Below are 20,185 nucleotides of genomic sequence, written 5' to 3'. Positions count from 1 at the left end.
ATATGTTGCAGTGGACCTCATGGTGTCAGTATTACACAAGGAAACGTTGTTTGTGTCAGGGATTTGTTTTGCGTCACACTGGGTTTTAACCCAGGCTAGAGCGCGCTGACTACTCTTTTAGTCTGGACATATTCGTCGATATTCGAGCAAAAGATGTTCTCAAATTGTTCCTCAAAGCATTTAAATAGATTTATGCGGTAATTGTAAGTAGAATAATTTTACAATTGTTCCTCAGACGAAGGTTTTCAGCATGGATGCAGGAGAACAAAAGCGCCGTTTGGAGTACTGGTGGATTTCTCTGTGTTTGTCTTTGCTACTGTGCCTCGGACAGCAGGTTTCAGCTCAGATAAAATACTCTATTCCAGAGGAAGTTAAAGAGGGATCGATTGTTGGAAATATTGCAAAGGATTTGGGTCTTGATGTCAGTGCATTGATGGACAGACGGTTCCGTATTGTATCTGGATCAAATGACGCCCTTTTTCAGGTAAATCAGAACAATGGCATCTTGTATGTGGAAAAGCAAATCGACAGAGAGGCGCTGTGTGATGGAACCGATGCTTGTTTGATAAGTCTAAAAACAGTTGTTGAAAATCCACTTGAAATTCATTATGTAGAAGTAGAAATTACCGATGTAAATGATCATGCACCCAGTTTTGCTTATAAAGATGTGCTGTTAGAAATAGCAGAATCAACCCTACCGGGTGAGGACTTTCAATTGCAGGAAGCACAGGACCCTGATGCAGGCGTGAATTCTGTTCGTTTTTATAAACTGAGCCATACCGACTATTTTGAACTTGAGTTTCGCGAAAATGGGGGAGAGAAAAAAGTCCCTGTCTTGAAATTACGTAAATTACTTGACAGGGAGCGTCAGGTAACTCACAGTCTTATACTGACTGCTATTGACGGAGGGAATCCGCCAAGATCAGGGAGTATCGTTATTAATGTCACGGTGCTGGATGACAATGACAACAGGCCAAAATTCAGTCAAGAACTTTATTCTGTCACATTGCAAGAAAACGCTCCTGTTGGTACTCTTGTCATTACATTGAATGCCACTGATTTAGATGAAGGTCAGAATGGCGAAATTGTTTATTCATTTGCAAAGAATATCGAAAAACAGGTTTACGACACCTTTGATTTGGACAACACTGGTGAGATTAGGGTGAAGGACAATTTGGATTTTGAGAAAAATAATGTTTATAGGTTCGGTGTTATGGCATCAGATAAAGGCCAACCACCGAAGACAAGCAACTGTAGAATTGTCATTAAAATGATTGACGAAAATGACAATGGACCAGAGATAGAAGTTACCTCCCTGTCTGATGTAGTTCCCGAAGATTCCAAACCAGGAACGGTCATTTCACTTGTTAGTATTACCGATAAAGATTCTGGTGTCAATGGCAAAGTTGTTTGTAGAATATCTGACAACGTTCCTTTTGAACTGAAGCCGTCATTCAAAGAAAATATGTACTCTCTTGTGACGAATGCAAAGTTGGATAGAGAACTCGTTTCTCGATATGATGTCACAATAACAGCCACAGATCTTGGTCAGCCTCCTCTGTCCTCTATCAAAACACTGAAAGTGCAGGTATCAGATGTAAACGATAACGTTCCAGAATTTCCTCACAATCCTTTAGAATTGTATTTAATGGAAAATAACCCTCCAGGAGCATCCATATACTCTGTTAGCGCCTTCGACAAAGACATGAATGAAAATGCTGCAATTACCTATCAAATAATTAGAGAAGATGGAACAAAAAGTCACATGTCGTCCTTCCTTAATGTGAATTCAGACAATGGACATATACATGCGCTTAAAAGTTTTGATTTTGAAACTCTTAAAACGTTCCAGTTTCATGTGCTCGCTACAGACTCTGGAAGTCCATCTCTGAGCAGTAACGTGACAGTGAACGTGTTTATTCTGGATCAGAACGACAACGTCCCAGTGATCTTATATCCAGTCAGTGCTAACGGTTCTGCTGAGGGTGTGGAAGAGATTCCCCGGAATGTGAACGCAGGTCATTTGGTGACTAAAGTCAGAGCCTATGATGCAGATATAGGATACAACGGCTGGTTATTGTTTTCACTGCAGGAAGTTAGTGACCACAGTCTCTTTAGTTTGGACCGCTATACAGGACAGATAAGAACCCTTCGCTCATTCACAGAAACAGACGAGGCCCAGCATAAACTGCTCATACTGGTCAAAGACAATGGGAACGTTTCACTCTCAGCAACAGCGACTGTGATTGTCAAAGTTGTGGAGCCCAAAGAGGCTTTTGCAGCTTCTGATGTTAAACACGCAGTAAAAGACGAGGAGGAAAACGACGTGACATTTTATCTGATCATCACTTTGGGCTCGGTTTCAGTGCTTTTTGTCATCAGCATCATCGTGTTGATTGTAATGCAGTGCTCTAAATCCACAGACTATTCGTCCAAGTATTTACAGGACACAAATTACGACGGGACTCTGTGTCACAGCATCCAGTACAGATCTGGAGACAAACGGTACATGTTAGTTGGACCCAGAATGAGTATCGGCTCTACAATAGCGCCAGGCAGTAATAGGAATACTCTAGTGATACCAGATCGCAGGAGGAGAGATTCTGGAGAGGTAAGAATAACCAGTTCATTATAATTACGGTCACCCTATTGCTTTGATATTTTTTTATCATGCGTTAAAATTGTAATTTCTGAAAAATGCTATGCTTTTACAGATTTGTGATTTCATTGCGCAAAACTTGTTCAGTACTTTGACAACTTTGTCTGATCGTATTGTAACAGCTCACAGGGAGCTGTTCTCTGCGTTTGTGCTGAAATGAGATGCAGTTCATTGAGAATTGGTCTAAGGCGTAAATTTAAATATTTTTAAATATTTGTCACTTGCACTTAAACTTGCATTTTTTGTGGCCTGTACCTTCTCCCTTGTTCGTTATCATTTCATGCCTTGTTTTTTGCATATCTGTTTTGTTTATAAAATATAGGGCTAATAAAAAAAATATATTTTTCAACCTTTTACATTTTCAAAGAAAAACTCAGGTGCGCACTTATTGCTCTTTCAGCATGACTACATATAAATACATATTAAGGGTTTAGTTCCTTGATATTTAAGCAAATGGTGTTCTCGAAGATTGTCCACGAATAATTTCAATAGATCGATGGGTTGTGTGGGTTGTTTCTGGTTTGATACGTCTAAAGCTGGTGTTAAATCCTCTTAATATTTGTCTGATAAACATGTGTTGTTAGAAATAGCAAAAACAGCTTTCCCATGGTAAGTTGCGAGAAGGAAATGATGACATGGCATGGAATCTGTTTGATTTAGTAAATTGAGCCAAACTGATTATTTTGAAGATGAGCTTCGCAAAATGAAGGAGAGACAAAAATCGTTATCTTTAAATTAGGCAAATTACTTGACAGAGAGCTTGGTCACTCGCAGTCAATTTTCTAAAACTCTATTTTGCTATTCTTTGCCTTAATATTTTTCTTTCTCTTTGTCTCTGTCAACACGGTAAAGTTTCAGAAGAAAATTCCAACTGTTGACTGTTGTCTTATTTCGGAATGAACCCAGCAAATTGAATGTAATTCACTTTAAGTGTTTTGAGCATCAAATTCTGTTACAGTCTCTTTAAATCATGTCATGTTATTTTAGTAAGGACAGACCTTTACATACATTTTTATTGTCTTAGCGAGAGGCTCTATGCAACTTAATGGTTCTGACATTATTGCACCTGCTCCGTGATTTAACAGCGTAATGATGATATGTATGATTAGTTAATTATGATGGTTGGTGTTGCTGTTGTTTGTTTTTATAATACAACAGTTCTACAGACGAAATACACAAGAATAGTCGCATGCAAGATTGCTTTAGTTCTTGATATAAGAGAACAACACGTCTTTATTTGTTATTTCCAGCTTCTTATATAGTTTTTGCTTATCTGTGTCATTCTTCACAAACCTCATGGTGTCATCGTTGTACAGGGAAAGCCTCTATTCGCCCTGCCCCCCATATTCTAGTTTGCATTATGCAGGTTGTTCAACGCAAAAGGAGGATGATATTTGTTTGAAGACAGACAAAGACAGAACTGCGTAATGCCTTTTCGTGCTTCACTTTTGTTTGTTCGATTAATATGAATCTATAGGCTATTTATAATATAACCAGGTAGTGGCATTTACTTCTGGATTTCGCTATTCGAAATGGATGCTGGAAGACAAAGGCGCAAAGGGGAGCACTGGTGGATGATTATCTGTTTTCTTCTGTGCTTTGGGCAGCAGCTTTCAGCTCAAATAAGATACTCTATTCCAGAGGAGATCAAAGAGGGATATGTTGTAGGAAATATCGCCAAGGATTTGGGACTTGATGCAAGCACTTTGATGGACAGACGGTTCCGTATCGTGTCTGGATCAGATGAAGCGCTTTTCGTGGTAAATCAGAACAATGGTGTCTTAAATGTTCAAAGGAAAATTGACAGAGAAGAGCTGTGTGATAGTATTGGAGCATGCTTGATTAACCTTAAAATAGTGGTGGAAAATCCACTCGAGATCCATTATATCGCCGTTGAGATAATTGATGTAAATGATCACGCCCCTACATTCACAGAAAAAGAAAAGCTATTAGAAATTTCTGAACACACGTTTCAAGGAACGCGTTTTCAGCTGCAAGCTGCGAATGATCCTGATAGTGGAGTGAATTCTGTGCGCTTGTATAAATTAAGTCAAAACGAGCATTTTGATTTAGAAATAAGAGACAGGGCAGAAGATAAGCTGCCTTTTCTGGTTTTACAAAAGCCTCTTGACCGTGAGCACAAAGCTGAACACAATATAATATTAACAGCAATAGATGGTGGCACTCCGCCAAGATCAGGATCACTAAACATAACAGTACTTGTTCTTGATGTGAATGACAACCGCCCTGTATTTAGTCAAGATGTTTATTCTTCAACGCTGCATGAAAACGTGCAAAATGGAACTTTAGTAATGAAAATTCTTGCAAGTGATTCTGATTACGGCCCAAATGGTGAAGTGTCTTATACCTTTGGAGGGGCTAACAACCAGAATATTTTTAGCTTGGATAGATTGACAGGTGAAATTCGTGTTATAGGAGAGGTAGATTTTGAAAAGAATAATGTTTATAAGTTGGATATACAGGCATCTGACAATGGACAACCGCCTTTGACCACTGACTGTAGAGTCATTTTAAAAATACTTGACATAAATGATAATAAGCCGACCATAGAAGTGACGTCATTGTCGAAGATCGTGCCTGAAGATTCCAAGTCTGGTACTGTAATCTCACTCATTAGTGTTACTGACAGAGACACTGGTGTGAACGGAAAAGTTGTGTGCACTCTCTCAGAAAATGTTCCATTTGAAGTAAAACCATCAGTTCAGGACAACATGTACTCCTTAGTGACTAAAGGGGTCCTGGATCGTGAAACTGTATCACATTATGAAATTACAATAAAAGCGACCGACTTGGGTCAGCCTCCACTGTCCTCCTTTAAAACTCTGAGCGTGCAGGTGTCAGATGTTAATGATAACCCTCCTGAATTTAGCCTAAATCCTATTGAATTATATATGATTGAAAACAATGCTGCAGGCTCACCCATTCTCACACTGAGTGCTTTTGACAAGGACCTAAATGAAAACTCTGTGATTTCATATCAGATTATTAAAGGGAATGGGACACAAAATGACATGACATCGTTTTTAAATACGAATTCAGAGACAGGCGCAATTTATGCACTTAAAAGTTTTGATTTTGAAACTACCAAAAAGTTCCAGTTCCATGTGCTCGCTAAAGACTCTGGAAGTCCGTCTCTGAGCAGTAATGTGACAGTGAACGTGTTTATTCTGGATCAGAACGACAACGTTCCAGTGATCTTATATCCAGTCAGCGCTAACGGTTCTGCTGAGGGTGTGGAAGAGATTCCCCGGAATGTGAACGCAGGTCATTTGGTGACTAAAGTCAGAGCCTATGATGCAGATATAGGATACAACGGCTGGTTATTGTTTTCACTGCAGGAAGTTAGTGACCACAGTCTCTTTAGTTTGGACCGCTATACAGGACAGATAAGAACCCTTCGCTCATTCACAGAAACAGACGAGGCCCAGCATAAACTGCTCATACTGGTCAAAGACAATGGGAACGTGTCACTCTCAGCAACAGCGACTGTGATTGTCAAAGTTGTGGAGCCCAAAGAGGCTTTTGCAGCTTCTGATGTTAAACACGCAGTAAAAGACGAGGAGGAAAACGACGTGACATTTTATCTGATCATCACTTTGGGCTCGGTTTCAGTGCTTTTTGTCATCAGCATCATCGTGTTGATTGTAATGCAGTGCTCTAAATCTACAGACTATTCGTCCAAGTATTTACAGGACACAAATTACGACGGGACTCTGTGTCACAGCATCCAGTACAGATCTGGAGACAAACGGTACATGTTAGTTGGACCCAGAATGAGCATCGGCTCTACAATAGCGCCAGGCAGTAATAGGAATACTCTAGTGATCCCAGATCGCAGGAGGAGAGATTCTGGAGAGGTAAGGCTGGCTGATTTATTCCTTTTGCACTGTTTGATTTAGATTTATCAGATGTATATGAAACTTTTGTTGTATTTTCATGTTTTGTTTTGAAATGGATTCATTATAAAACATTTGGGCTACGTCAATGTGGATTTGAGAGTCAAATATGACCACAGAACTATTTTCTCTTCTAATAAAATATCAAATGTTATTAACATCCGTTTTTGCCAGGGTGTCACATATAGTGTAAGAATATAAAAAGTTTATGTGCACTGTATATAAAGATTTTTCCAAATAGTAAATAAAGCAGATGATTGGAGTACTTAGTCAATTTCAAGGAATAGGAGAAACGGCAAGTAACATTGAATTACGCGTGAATTTTGTTTATACATTTCTGAGTAAATATTCTACACTCATTTTATTTTTCATTGTATCTGTATTTTTTTGAGGAGGGATTATAACAATCATTTCTGTTTTGACGGCCATGCGGTGACCACTGATAAAATAAGAGTTATGTCCTTTTCGTTTTCGTGATGTAGATTTATTTTTTATATTTTTTTTACAAAAACATATCCACTCCACATGGTGTCAGTGTTACTCTAGGTTACTGTCTTGAAGCAAGCCCTTCCCCATCAGGCGTCAGCTAATGGGAAACATAACCGTGTTTTGTGCAGAGAGAAGGGTCAGCATAACTGCGTTCAAAGCAATGGTAACTAATCATTTCATCGTATGCCGTTTTTGATAATGCACATTAAATCAGAGATTAGAATAGGAAAAAATAGTGTTTCGTGAGAAGAGCATTTGTAATCCGAAAGTATTCAATTATATCTTTCTTTGCGATGGATGTCGGAGGACAATGGAGCAGACGGCCGAGCTGGTGGATTACTTTTTCTTTGCTGTCGTGCTTCGGGAATCTGGTTTGTGCACAGATAAAATACAATGTCCCGGAGGAAGTGAAAGAAGGATCTGTTGTGGGGAATATTGCTAAGGATTTAAACCTTGATGTCAGTAATTTGGCGCAACGACGGTTACGTATTGTTTCTGGACCTGATGATGCGCTTTTCCAGGTAAATCAGAACTATGGGGAACTGTATGTCAATAAGAGAATCGACAGAGAGAAGCTGTGTGATGGAAACACTGTTTGTTCGATAAGTCTGAAATGCGTTGTTGAAGACCCCTTAGAGGTGCATTACATAGAAGTTGAAATAACTGATGTAAACGATAATCCACCCATTTTCCCGAGATCTGAGCAGCAATTTGAAATTGCAGAGCATACGCTTTTGGGAACGCGTTTTCAAGTCCAAACTGCCAGAGATCCTGATCTGGGAATGAATACGGTTCGATATTATAAATTAAGTCAGAATGAGCTGTTTGATATTGACATTCGAGAAAGGCATGCAACAAAAATACCATTTTTAGTTTTAAAGAAAGCGCTGGACAGAGAAAGGCAAGGCAAGCATAGACTCACATTAACAGCCACAGATGGTGGAAATCCACCGAAATCAGGGACTCTGAACATCTCTGTTATTGTTCTAGATTCAAATGACAATCGACCAGTCTTTAGCCGCGACTCGTATTCTGCAACAATCCTGGAAAATGCACCTCTTGGCACTGTCGTAATTAAAATAAACGCAACTGATTTAGATGATGGAATAAATGGGGAAATCGAGTATTCGTTAGGCGAAAATCTGGATGGAAAAATCCACGACTTGTTTAAGCTTGACAAGAACACGGGAGAATTACAAGTTAAAGGGAACATAGACTTTGAGGAAACTGATGTCTTTAAATTAGATGTGCAGGCATCAGATAAAGGCCAGCCTCCACTTATAACTGAAGCAGAACTCAACATTAAAGTCACAGATGTTAATGATAACTCTCCTGAAATTGAGATAACATCACTTTCTAGTGTTATATCTGAAAATGCAAATCCTGGAACGGCCATAGCCTTAATCAGTGTTTCAGACAAGGACTCCGGTGTCAATGGCAAAGTCATTTGTACATTACCCGAAAATATGCCATTTGAGCTGAAATCCTCTTTTAAGGAGAATATTTATTCATTAGTAACAAAGGGGCGTTTAGATAGAGAAGTTACTTCAAGCTATGAAATCACTGTAACAGCCACTGACTTAGGACAGCCACATTTGTCTTCTTTTAAAATATTAAATATACAGGTCTCTGATGTAAATGATAACTCCCCACAGTTTACCCAAAACAAAATTGAGCTTTATTTATCTGAAAACAATGCCCCTGGTGCTTCTATATTTGCTGTCACTGCTTTTGATAAAGACTTAAACGAAAATGCTGCAATAACATATAGCCTAAATCAAGTAGATTTGACAACTTTTCTAAATATTAATTCAGAAACGGGAATTATTTATGCACTTAAAAGTTTTGATTTTGAAACTCTTAAAACGTTCCAGTTCCATGTGCTCGCTACAGACTCTGGAAGTCCGTCTCTGAGCAGTAATGTGACAGTGAACGTGTTTATTCTGGATCTGAACGACAACGTTCCAGTGATCTTATATCCAGTCAGCGCTAACGGTTCTGCTGAGGGTGTGGAAGAGATTCCCCGGAATGTGAACGCAGGTCATTTGGTGACTAAAGTCAGAGCCTATGATGCAGATATAGGATACAACGGCTGGTTATTGTTTTCACTGCAGGAAGTTAGTGACCACAGTCTCTTTAGTTTGGACCGCTATACAGGACAGATAAGAACCCTTCGCTCATTCACAGAAACAGACGAGGCCCAGCATAAACTGCTCATACTGGTCAAAGACAATGGGAACGTGTCACTCTCAGCAACAGCGACTGTGATTGTCAAAGTTGTGGAGCCCAAAGAGGCTTTTGCAGCTTCTGATGTTAAACAAGCAGTAAAAGACGAGGAGGAAAACCACGTGACATTTTATCTGATCATCACTTTGGGCTCGGTTTCAGTGCTTTTTGTCATCAGCATCATCGTGTTGATTGTGATGCAGTGCTCTAAATCTACAGACTATTCGTCCAAGTATTTACAGGACACAAATTACGACGGGACTCTGTGTCACAGCATCCAGTACAGATCTGGAGACAAACGGTACATGTTAGTTGGACCCAGAATGAGTATCGGCTCTACAATAGCGCCAGGCAGTAATAGGAATACTCTAGTGATCCCAGATCGCAGGAGGAGAGATTCTGGAGAGGTAAGAATAACCAGTTCATTATAATTACAATCACTGTGTTGGTTTGATATTTGTAAACGTTATAATTGAAAACTGTATGCTTTTACACAGTTATGATGTCACAGCACAAAATCTCGTTAGTTAACGTACCTTGTTTGACAGCTTTGATTTTCTGAAATAACCGCAGCTTCCAGGGAGCTGTTCGCTGCTTTGGTGCTGAAAGTTGATGCAATTCCTTTAGAATAGGCTTCATCGTCAGATATGTAATTTCTGTGACATAAAAATGCTTAAACGACTTTTGCATGTTGTGAGAACATTTTAAAAAGCATCACTATAAGTCGTCAAACTACTGATGTAAGCTTTAAATAACTGAAATGTACATTTAAACATAAAATAAGTATATTTATAACTGTGGGTGGTGCATTTGAACATTTTTTTCAAGTATTTTGAACCACTTGGTGTCAAGGAGGAGGAGGACAGATTCTGGAGTTAATGATTTTTGTAAAGTATTTTTGAAGATTTTAATTGGTGGTTTAAATAAATGTGAATAATTTATTGCGGTTTCCAGACGTTTTCACAAAAATGCGCTTTAAGGTGTTTTTTCAATTTGCATTATATATATATGAAGAGTTCAGATGCAAAAACCTCTAAATGCCATCTGAGATTTCCTCCTAGAATGATCATTTTTATGAAGCTCGTAAATCTAAGTTCAGTAATTTGACTTAAATGGAAATGAAAATTACCTATTAATTGCCATTCAAGTGAAATTATTGAACTTAAATATACGAGCTTGATAAAAATGATCATTCTATAAGAAAATTTCAGATGGCATTTAGAGGTTTTTGCATCTGAACTCTTCATATATATATATATATATATATATATATATATATATATATATATATATATATATATATATATATATATATATACTGCAAATTGAAAATGATAACGAGCTGACTTGACAGGTCTAATGTTCCACTCGGTGTCAGTGTTGCTCTAATTTTGGTTTTCCTGTTTTAAGTCCGGCCCATAATGATGACACGCACAGTCTTGTATAGTCCTTATCCATGGGGATGGTACGATCTGAAAAGGCGTTTAGGTATGCGATCTGTCCTCTGTGTTTATTAAGGTTTTCGTTTAAATATTTTTCATTACAGATTATATGATATAGGCCTACTGTTGTTCGAAATCGCCAAGGATATTTTTCTGGCTGTGTCTCTGTAATCGTTCGCCATGGAAGCCAGAGAACAAAGGCGCAGATGGGAGTTTTGGTGGATTGCTTTGTTTTTCTCCTTGCTTCTGTGTTTTGGACAGCAGGTTTCAGCGCAGATAAGATATTCTATTCCAGAGGAATTAAAAGAAGGATCCGTTATTGGACATATTGCTAAGGATCTTGGCCTTGATGTCAGCAATTTAGCTAACAGGAGATTGCGTATCGTGTCTGGATCAAATGATGCTCTTTTTCAGGTAAATCCAAATAATGGCGTCTTATATGTCCATAAGAACATTGACAGAGAGGAGCTGTGTGATGGAAATGGCGCCTGCTTGATTAATTTAAAAATGGTAGTCGAAGATCCCTTGGAAATACATTACGTTGGAGTACAGATAACCGATGTTAATGATAACTCACCCACATTTACAGAAGAGGAGCAGCATTTTGAGATTGCGGAACACACACCCACAGGGACACGTTTCCAAATACAGGCAGCACGAGATGCTGATACGACAGTAAATAATGTACGGTCGTATAAACTGAGTCAGAATGAGTATTTCGAAGTTGAGACAAAGGATAGAGATGAGGAAAAAATACCGCTTTTAGTTTTAAAGAAAGCACTTGACCGGGAAAACGCAGCGGAGCATAGATTAATTCTAACTGCTAGCGATGGTGGAAATCCACCACGGTCAGGAAATCTTAACATAATTGTTACTGTTCTTGATGCTAATGATAACCGTCCTGTGTTCAGTCAAGATTCATATTCTGTAACAGTAAAAGAAAATGCTGCAATCGGAACAGTATTGATCAAACTTAACGCAACTGACTTGGATGAGGGTTCAAATGGTGTTGTAGAATACGCATTTGGAAGGAACTTGAAGCGCAAAGTATACGATCTATTTAAACTGGATCGTGCAACAGGAGAAATTCAGATTAAAGGTGAACTGGACTTTGAGGAAACGGAGGTGTACAAAATAGACGTACAGGCATCAGATAAAGGCCAGCCTCCATTGATCGTTGAATCTGTCGTTACTATTAAGATAATAGACATAAATGATAACGCTCCTGAAATAGACTTAACCTCGCTTTCCAGTGTTGTTTCTGAGGATTCCAAACCTGGTACTGTAATTTCATTGATTAGCATCAGTGACAAAGACTCTGGTATAAATGGGAAGATTGTACCAAGTATTTCTGACAGTGTTCCTTTTGAGCTGAAACCATCATTTCAAGAGAATATGTATTCCCTTGTAACGAAAGGAAAACTAGATCGAGAACTCGTGTCCCATTATGACATAACAATAACAGTCACTGATTTAGGACAGCCACCTTTATCCTCCTTTAAATCTCTGAGCGTGCAGGTATTAGATGTTAATGATAACTGTCCTGAATTTTCTCAAAATCCGCTTGAATTATATTTAGTAGAAAATAACGCAGCTGGTGCCTCCATACTGTCTGTGAGCGCATCCGATAAAGATTTCAATGAAAACGCAATGATTACTTACTATATTATTAGAGGGGATGCTGCACAAAATGATATGGCCTCATTCTTGAACATTAACTCTGAAACGGGGGTTATTTACGCCTTAAACCGTTTTGACTTTGAAGTAATTAGAAAGTTTCATTTCCAAGTTGTTGCAAAGGATTCAGGAACTCCTCCACTTAGTAGTAACATGACAGTGAACGTGTTTATTCTGGATCAGAACGACAACGTTCCAGTGATCTTATATCCAGTCAGCGCTAACGGTTCTGCTGAGGGTGTGGAAGAGATTCCCCGGAATGTGAACGCAGGTCATTTGGTGACTAAAGTCAGAGCCTATGATGCAGATATAGGATACAACGGCTGGTTATTGTTTTCACTGCAGGAAGTTAGTGACCACAGTCTCTTTAGTTTGGACCGCTATACAGGACAGATAAGAACCCTTCGCTCATTCACAGAAACAGACGAGGCCCAGTATAAACTGCTCATACTGGTCAAAGACAATGGGAACGTTTCACTCTCAGCAACAGCGACTGTGATTGTCAAAGTTGTGGAGCCCAAAGAGGCTTTTGCAGCTTCTGATGTTAAACACGCAGTAAAAGACGAGGAGGAAAACGACGTGACATTTTATCTGATCATCACTTTGGGCTCGGTTTCAGTGCTTTTTGTCATCAGCATCATCGTGTTGATTGTAATGCAGTGCTCTAAATCTACAGACTATTCGTCCAAGTATTTACAGGACACAAATTACGACGGGACTCTGTGTCACAGCATCCAGTACAGATCTGGAGACAAACGGTACATGTTAGTTGGACCCAGAATGAGCATCGGCTCTACAATAGCGCCAGGCAGTAATAGGAATACTCTAGTGATACCAGATCGCAGGAGGAGAGATTCTGGAGAGGTAAGGCTGGCGATTAATTTTCAATTTCTTGTGATGGATTGATTTATTTATTTATAAAAAACAAAAAACATACATTTTCCCCTCCAAGCTACACAATATGTTATCATATAACTCATGAGGTAATGGCAAATTAAGAAGTTGTTTTGCAAAAAAAAAAAAAGTATGTACGTAATGTCTAAACATTTGCTGTTATTTATAGTGACAAAGTAGAGGGAGCTGTCCGCTGCGCTAGTGCTGAACTTAGTTGCGGTTCCCTTGGAATGGCCTGGGTTTAATACATTAAAAGTGGCTTTATTGTGCTCACACACACTTGTCTACATAAGTTGCTTTTGGGTGTTATTTATGCGATTTATAAAATGATGCAGCATAGGTTTAGTGTACCACTGAATGTAAATATCTTAAGTTGTTTTGTACACAACTGATGTGCTTTTGAGGACTTGTCTTTCTGTAGACCGCTCGATGTCACTGTTGCTCTAGTATTTGAGGAGCATATTAAGACCTGCCTTTGATGATGACGTGAAACGGACTGTATTGTTCGTCACATTCGTCAGGAAACATTCGCGAGCTGATGAACAGAATACCGGTAAAAGGCTGTGCTAACCGTATTCACAATGGATTTATTTTGTTTTGCACGATCTATCTGATTTTATATTGTGACATCTAATCACCCAGCATTTATTGATTATTGGAATAACGGTACAGTAAACACTCGCCATGGAAGCCGGAGGACAAAGGCGCGGATGGGAGTACTGGTGGATTTCTCTGTGTTTCTCTTTGCTTGTGAGCCTCGGGCAGCAAGGTTCAGCGCAGATAAGATACTCTGTTCCAGAAGAGGTGAAAGAGGGATCTGTCGTCGGAAATTGTGCTAAGGATTTGGGCCTTGATGTCAGTACATTAGTGGAAAGACGGTTCCGTATTGTGTCTGGATCGAATGACGCTCTTTTCCAGGTAAATCAGAACAATGGCATCTTGTATGTGGATAAGCACATTGACAGAGAGGAGGTGTGTGATGGAAATAGCGCCTGCTTGATTAATTTGAAAATAGTCGTCGAAAAGCCTCTCGAGGTCCATTATGTGGAAGTTGAAATAACAGATGTGAATGATCACTCTCCATCTTTCCACGATAAAGACTTATTTCTAGAGGTTGCGGAAAACACTGTAACTGGAACACGATTTGAACTTCAAACTGCTCGAGATCTGGATGTGGGAGTTAATTCAGTTCGATTTTACCAGCTGAGTAAAAATGGGCATTTTGATTTGGAAATCAAAGATAGTGTATACGGAGATAAAACCCCTTTCTTAGTATTACAGAAACCATTAGACAGAGAAACCACTCAAATACACAGGTTACTACTGACTGCAGTAGATGGCGGAAGTCCACCAAAATCAGGCATTCTTAATATCACTGTCTTTGTTTTAGATGTAAATGATAACCGCCCCATTTGCAGTAGTGATACATTAACAATAACACTGCGGGAAAATGCAATTATTGATACTGTAGTGACAATTATAAATGCAACTGATGCAGATAATGGTCCGAATGGTGAAGTAGAATATACATACGGTAGAAATATGAAGCCAAAAATACGTGAGATATTTCAGTTAGACCAGGCCACTGGTGAAATACGTGTTAAAGGCTTGATTGACTTTGAAGAAAATGAAATCTACAGTTTGATAATAAGGGCATCAGACAAGGGTCTTCCTCCTTTGAACAGTGATTGTCAGCTTATCATTAAAGTTGAAGATATAAATGACAATAAGCCAGAAATACAAGTAACATCTCTTTCAAATGTAATTTCGGAGGACGCAAAAATTGGAACAGTTATTTCTCTTATAAGTGTAAGTGATAAAGATTCTGGGATTAATGGAAAAGTTGTGTGTCGCCTGTCTGACAATGTGCCATTTGAGTTAAAACAGTCTGTTCAGGATAACATGTATTCCCTTGTAACGAAAGAACGTTTAGATCGAGAGTTAGTGTCCGAATATGATATAAAAATAACAGCAACAGATTTAGGCAACCCTTCTCTGTCGGCTTATAAGACTATGATTGTACAGGTGTCAGATGTAAATGATAACATCCCAGATTTTTCTGCAAATCCTCTTGAGCTTTATTTAACTGAAAACAATCCTCCAGGCGCTTCTATATTTTCTGTCAGTGCCTACGACAAAGATATTAATGAAAATGCTGCCATAACTTATCATATCATAAGAGGTGGAGGGACACAGAACGACATGGCGTCTGTCATGAATATTAATTCTGACACTGGTGTTATTCACGCGCTAAAGAACTTTGACTTTGAAATGATAAAAACGTTCCAGTTCCATGTGCTCGCTAAAGACTCTGGAAGTCCGTCTCTGAGCAGTAACGTGACAGTGAACGTGTTTATTCTGGATCAGAACGACAACGTTCCAGTGATCTTATATCCAGTCAGCGCTAACGGTTCTGCTGAGGGTGTGGAAGAGATTCCCCGGAATGTGAACGCTGGTCATTTGGTGACTAAAGTCAGAGCCTATGATGCAGATATAGGATACAACGGCTGGTTATTGTTTTCACTGCAGGAAGTTAGTGACCACAGTCTCTTTAGTTTGGACCGCTATACAGGACAGATCAGAACCCTTCGCTCATTCACAGAAACAGACGAGGCCCAGCATAAACTGCTCATACTGGTCAAAGACAATGGGAACGTTTCACTCTCAGCAACAGCGACTGTGATTGTCAAAGTTGTGGAGCCCAAAGAGGCTTTTGCAGCTTCTGATGTTAAACACGCTGTAAAAGACGAGGAGGAAAACGACGTGACATTTTATCTGATCATCACTTTGGGCTCGGTTTCAGTGCTTTTTGTCATCAGCATCATCGTGTTGATTGTAATGCAGTGCTCTAAATCTACAGACTATTCGTCCAAGTATTTACAGGACACAAATTACGACGGGACTCTGTGTCACAGCATCCAGTACAGATCTGGAGACAAACGGTACATGTTAGTTGGACCCAGAATGAGTATCGGCTCTACAATAGCGCCAGGCAGTAATAGGAATACTCTAGTGATACCAGATCGCAGGAGGAGAGACTCTGGAGAGGTAAGGCTGGCGATTAATTTTCAATTTCTTGTTATTTATTTATTTCTTTATGTAAAAACAAAAACAAAAACAACAACAACAACAACAACAACAACAAAAAAACATACATTTTCCCCTACAAGCTACACAATATGTTATCATATAACTGAAGAGGTAATGGCAAGTTAAGAAGTTGTTTTGCAACAAAAAAAAGTATGTGCGTAATGTCTAAACATTTGCTGTTATTCGAAGTAGTGACAAAGTAGAGGGAGCTGTCCGCTGCGCTGGTGCTGAAACTAGTTGCGGTTTCCTTGGAATGGCCTGGGTTTAATACATTAAAAGTGGCTTTATTGTGCTCACACACACTTGTCTACATAAGTTGCTTTTGGGTGTTATTTATGTGATTTATAAAATGATGCAGCAAAGGTTTAGTGTGCCACTGAATGTAAATATTTTAAGCTGTTTTGTACACAACTGATGTGCTTAACTAACTGTTTTTGAGGACTTGGCTTTCTGTAGACCACTCGATGTCACTGTTGCTCTAGTATTTGAGAAGCATTTTAAGACCTGCCTTTGATGATGACGTGAAACGGACTGTATTGTTCGTCACATTCGTCAGGAAACATTCGCGAGCTGATGAACAGTATAACGGTAATAGGCAGTGCTAACCGTATTCACAATGGATTTATTTTGTTTTGCACGATCTATCTAATTTTATATTGTGACATCTAATCACCCAGCATTCATTGATTATTGGAATAACGGTACAGTAAACACTCGCCATGGAAGCCGGAGGACAATGGCGCGGATGGGAGTACTGGTGGATTTCTCTGTGTTTCTCTTTGCTTGTGAGCCTCGGGCAGCAAGGTTCAGCGCAGATAAGATACTCTGTTCCAGAAGAGGTGAAAGAGGGATCTGTCGTCGGAAATTGTGCTAAGGATTTGGGTCTTGATGTCAGTACATTAGTGGAAAGACGGTTCCGTATTGTGTCTGGATCGAATGACGCTCTTTTCCAGGTAAATCAGAACAATGGCATCTTGTATGTGGATAAGCACATTGACAGAGAGGAAGTGTGTGATGGAAATAGCGCCTGCTTGATTAATTTGAAAATAGTTGTCGAAAAGCCTCTCGAGGTCCATTATGTGGAAGTTGAAATAACAGATGTGAATGATCACTCTCCATCTTTCCACGATAAAGACTTCTATATAGAGGTTTGGGAAAACACTGTAACAGGAACACGATTTGAACTTCAAACTGCTCGAGATCTGGATGTGGGAGTTAATTCAGTTCGATTTTACCAGCTGAGTAAAAATGGGCATTTTGATTTGGAAATCAAAGATAGTGTATACGGCGATAAAATTCCTTTCTTAGTATTACAGAAACCATTAGACAGAGAAACCACTCAAATACACAGGTTACTACTGACTGCAGTAGATGGCGGAAGTCCACCAAAATCAGGCATTCTTAATATCACTGTCTTTGTTTTAGATGTAAATGATAACCGCCCCATTTGCAGTAGTGATACATTAACAATAACACTGCGGGAAAATGCAATTATTGATACTGTAGTGACAATTATAAATGCAAGTGATGCAGATAATGGTCCGAATGGTGAAGTAGAATATACATACGGTAGAAATATGAAGCCAAAAATACGTGAGATATTTCAATTAGACCAGGCCACTGGTGAAATACGTGTTAAAGGCTTGATTGACTTTGAAGAAAATGAAATCTACAGTTTGATAATAAGGGCATCAGACAAGGGTCTTCCTCCTTTGAACAGTGATTGTCAGCTCATCATTAAAGTTGAAGATGTAAATGACAATAAGCCAGAAATACAAGTAACATCTCTTTCAAATGTAATTTCGGAGGACGCAAAAATTGGAACAGTTATTTCTCTTATAAGTGTAAGTGATAAAGATTCTGGGATTAATGGAAAAGTTGTGTGTCGCCTGTCTGACAATGTGCCATTTGAGTTAAAACAGTCTGTTCAGGATAACATGTATTCCCTTGTAACGAAAGAACGCTTAGATCGAGAGTTAGTGTCCGAATATGATATAAAAATAACAGCAACAGATTTAGGCAACCCTTCTCTGTCAGCTTATAAAACTATGATTGTACAGGTGTCAGATGTAAATGATAACATCCCAGAATTTCCCTCGAATCCTCTTGAGCTTTATTTAACTGAAAACAATCCTCCGGGCGCTTCTATATTTTCTGTCAGTGCCTCAGACAAAGATATTAATGAAAATGCCGCCATAACTTATCATATCATAAGAGGTGGAGGGACACAGAACGACATGGCATCTGTCATGAATATTAATTCTGACACTGGTGTTATTCACGCGCTAAAGAGCTTTGACTTTGAAATGATAAAAACGTTCCAGTTTCATGTGCTCGCTAAAGACTCTGGAAGTCCGTCTCTGAGCAGTAACGTGACAGTGAACGTGTTTATTCTGGATCAGAACGACAACGTTCCAGTGATCTTATATCCAGTCAGCGCTAACGGTTCTGCTGAGGGTGTGGAAGAGATTCCCCGGAATGTGAACGCTGGTCATTTGGTGACTAAAGTCAGAGCCTATGATGCAGATATAGGATACAACGGCTGGTTATTGTTTTCACTGCAGGAAGTTAGTGACCACAGTCTCTTTAGTTTGGACCGCTATACAGGACAGATAAGAACCCTTCGCTCATTCACAGAAACAGACGAGGCCCAGCATAAACTGCTCATACTGGTCAAAGACAATGGGAACGTTTCACTCTCAGCAACAGCGACTGTGATTGTCAAAGTTGTGGAGCCCAAAGAGGCTTTTGCAGCTTCTGATGTTAAACACGCAGTAAAAGACGAGGAGGAAAACGACGTGACATTTTATCTGATCATCACTTTGGGCTCGGTTTCAGTGCTTTTTGTCATCAGCATCATCGTGTTGATTGTAATGCAGTGCTCTAAATCTACAGACTATTCGTCCAAGTATTTACAGGACACAAATTACGACGGGACTCTGTGTCACAGCATCCAGTACAGATCTGGAGACAAACGGTACATGTTAGTTGGACCCAGAATGAGCATCGGCTCTACAATAGCGCCAGGCAGTAATAGGAATACTCTAGTGATCCCAGATCGCAGGAGGAGAGATTCTGGAGAGGTAAGGCTGGCGATTAATTTTCAATTTCTTGTGATGGATTGATTTATTTATTTATAAAAAACAAAAAACATACATTTTCCCCTCCAAGCTACACAATATGTTATCATGTAACTCATGAGGTAATGGCAAATTAAGAAGTTGTTTTGCAAAAAAAAAAAAAAAGTATGTACGTAATGTCTAAACATTTGCTGTTATTTATAGTGACAAAGTAGAGGGAGCTGTCCGCTGCGCTAGTGCTGAACTTAGTTGCGGTTCCCTTGGAATGGCCTGGGTTTAATACATTAAAAGTGGCTTTATTGTGCTCACACACACTTGTCTACATAAGTTGCTTTTGGGTGTTATTTATGCGATTTATAAAATGATGCAGCATAGGTTTAGTGTACCACTGAATGTACATATCTTAAGTTGTTTTGTACACAACTGATGTGCTTTTGAGGACTTGTCTTTCTGTAGACCGCTCGATGTCACTGTTGCTCTAGTATTTGAGGAGCATATTAAGACCTGCCTTTGATGATGACGTGAAACGGACTGTATTGTTCGTCACATTCGTCAGGAAACATTCGCGAGCTGATGAACAGAATACCGGTAAAAGGCTGTGCTAACCGTATTCACAATGGATTTATTTTGTTTTGCACGATCTATCTGATTTTATATTGTGACATCTAATCACCCAGCATATATTGATTATTGGAATAACGGTGCAGTAAA

General features: G+C 39.2%; 3 protein-coding genes across 4 annotated transcripts in view; all 3 read left to right on the top strand.

The window, feature by feature from the left end:
- The window catches only part of LOC308700557 (protocadherin alpha-C2-like), a gene marked incomplete at its 5' end in the record, with an annotated part of 181,177 nt that overhangs the window by 7,187 nt on the left and 153,805 nt on the right, over positions 1-20,185 (top strand). The window contains one exon of one of the 2 annotated variants that reach the window (XM_081382194.1): positions 4,192-6,537. The exons of the other annotated variant lie outside the window; for it this stretch is intronic. Coding sequence (XP_081238320.1) covers positions 4,192-6,537 — 2,346 coding nt within the window. Of the gene's footprint in view, positions 1-4,191; positions 6,538-20,185 lie in introns of those variants that run through there. 2 annotated transcript variants of the gene reach the window in all.
- LOC308700564 (protocadherin alpha-8-like) lies at positions 251-2,635 on the top strand (the record flags this gene model as incomplete). Its single annotated transcript, XM_081382225.1, has 1 exon — positions 251-2,635. The coding sequence occupies one exon, from the start codon at positions 251-253 to the stop codon at positions 2,633-2,635; it is 2,385 nt and encodes a 794-aa protein (XP_081238351.1).
- LOC308701252 (protocadherin Fat 4-like) lies at positions 7,359-19,963 on the top strand (the record flags this gene model as incomplete). Its single annotated transcript, XM_081383450.1, has 5 exons — positions 7,359-9,711; positions 10,903-13,304; positions 13,980-16,352; positions 19,313-19,477; positions 19,931-19,963. 5 exons carry the CDS (start codon positions 7,359-7,361, stop codon positions 19,961-19,963), a joined length of 7,326 nt encoding a protein of 2,441 aa, XP_081239576.1.

The sequence above is a fragment of the Scardinius erythrophthalmus genome, assembly GCF_964197995.2.
Source record: "Scardinius erythrophthalmus genome assembly, chromosome: 13".
Lineage (NCBI taxonomy): Eukaryota > Metazoa > Chordata > Actinopteri > Cypriniformes > Leuciscidae > Scardinius > Scardinius erythrophthalmus.
The sequence above is the reverse complement of the archived record's forward strand: the minus strand, read 5'-3'. Positions and strand labels throughout refer to the sequence as shown.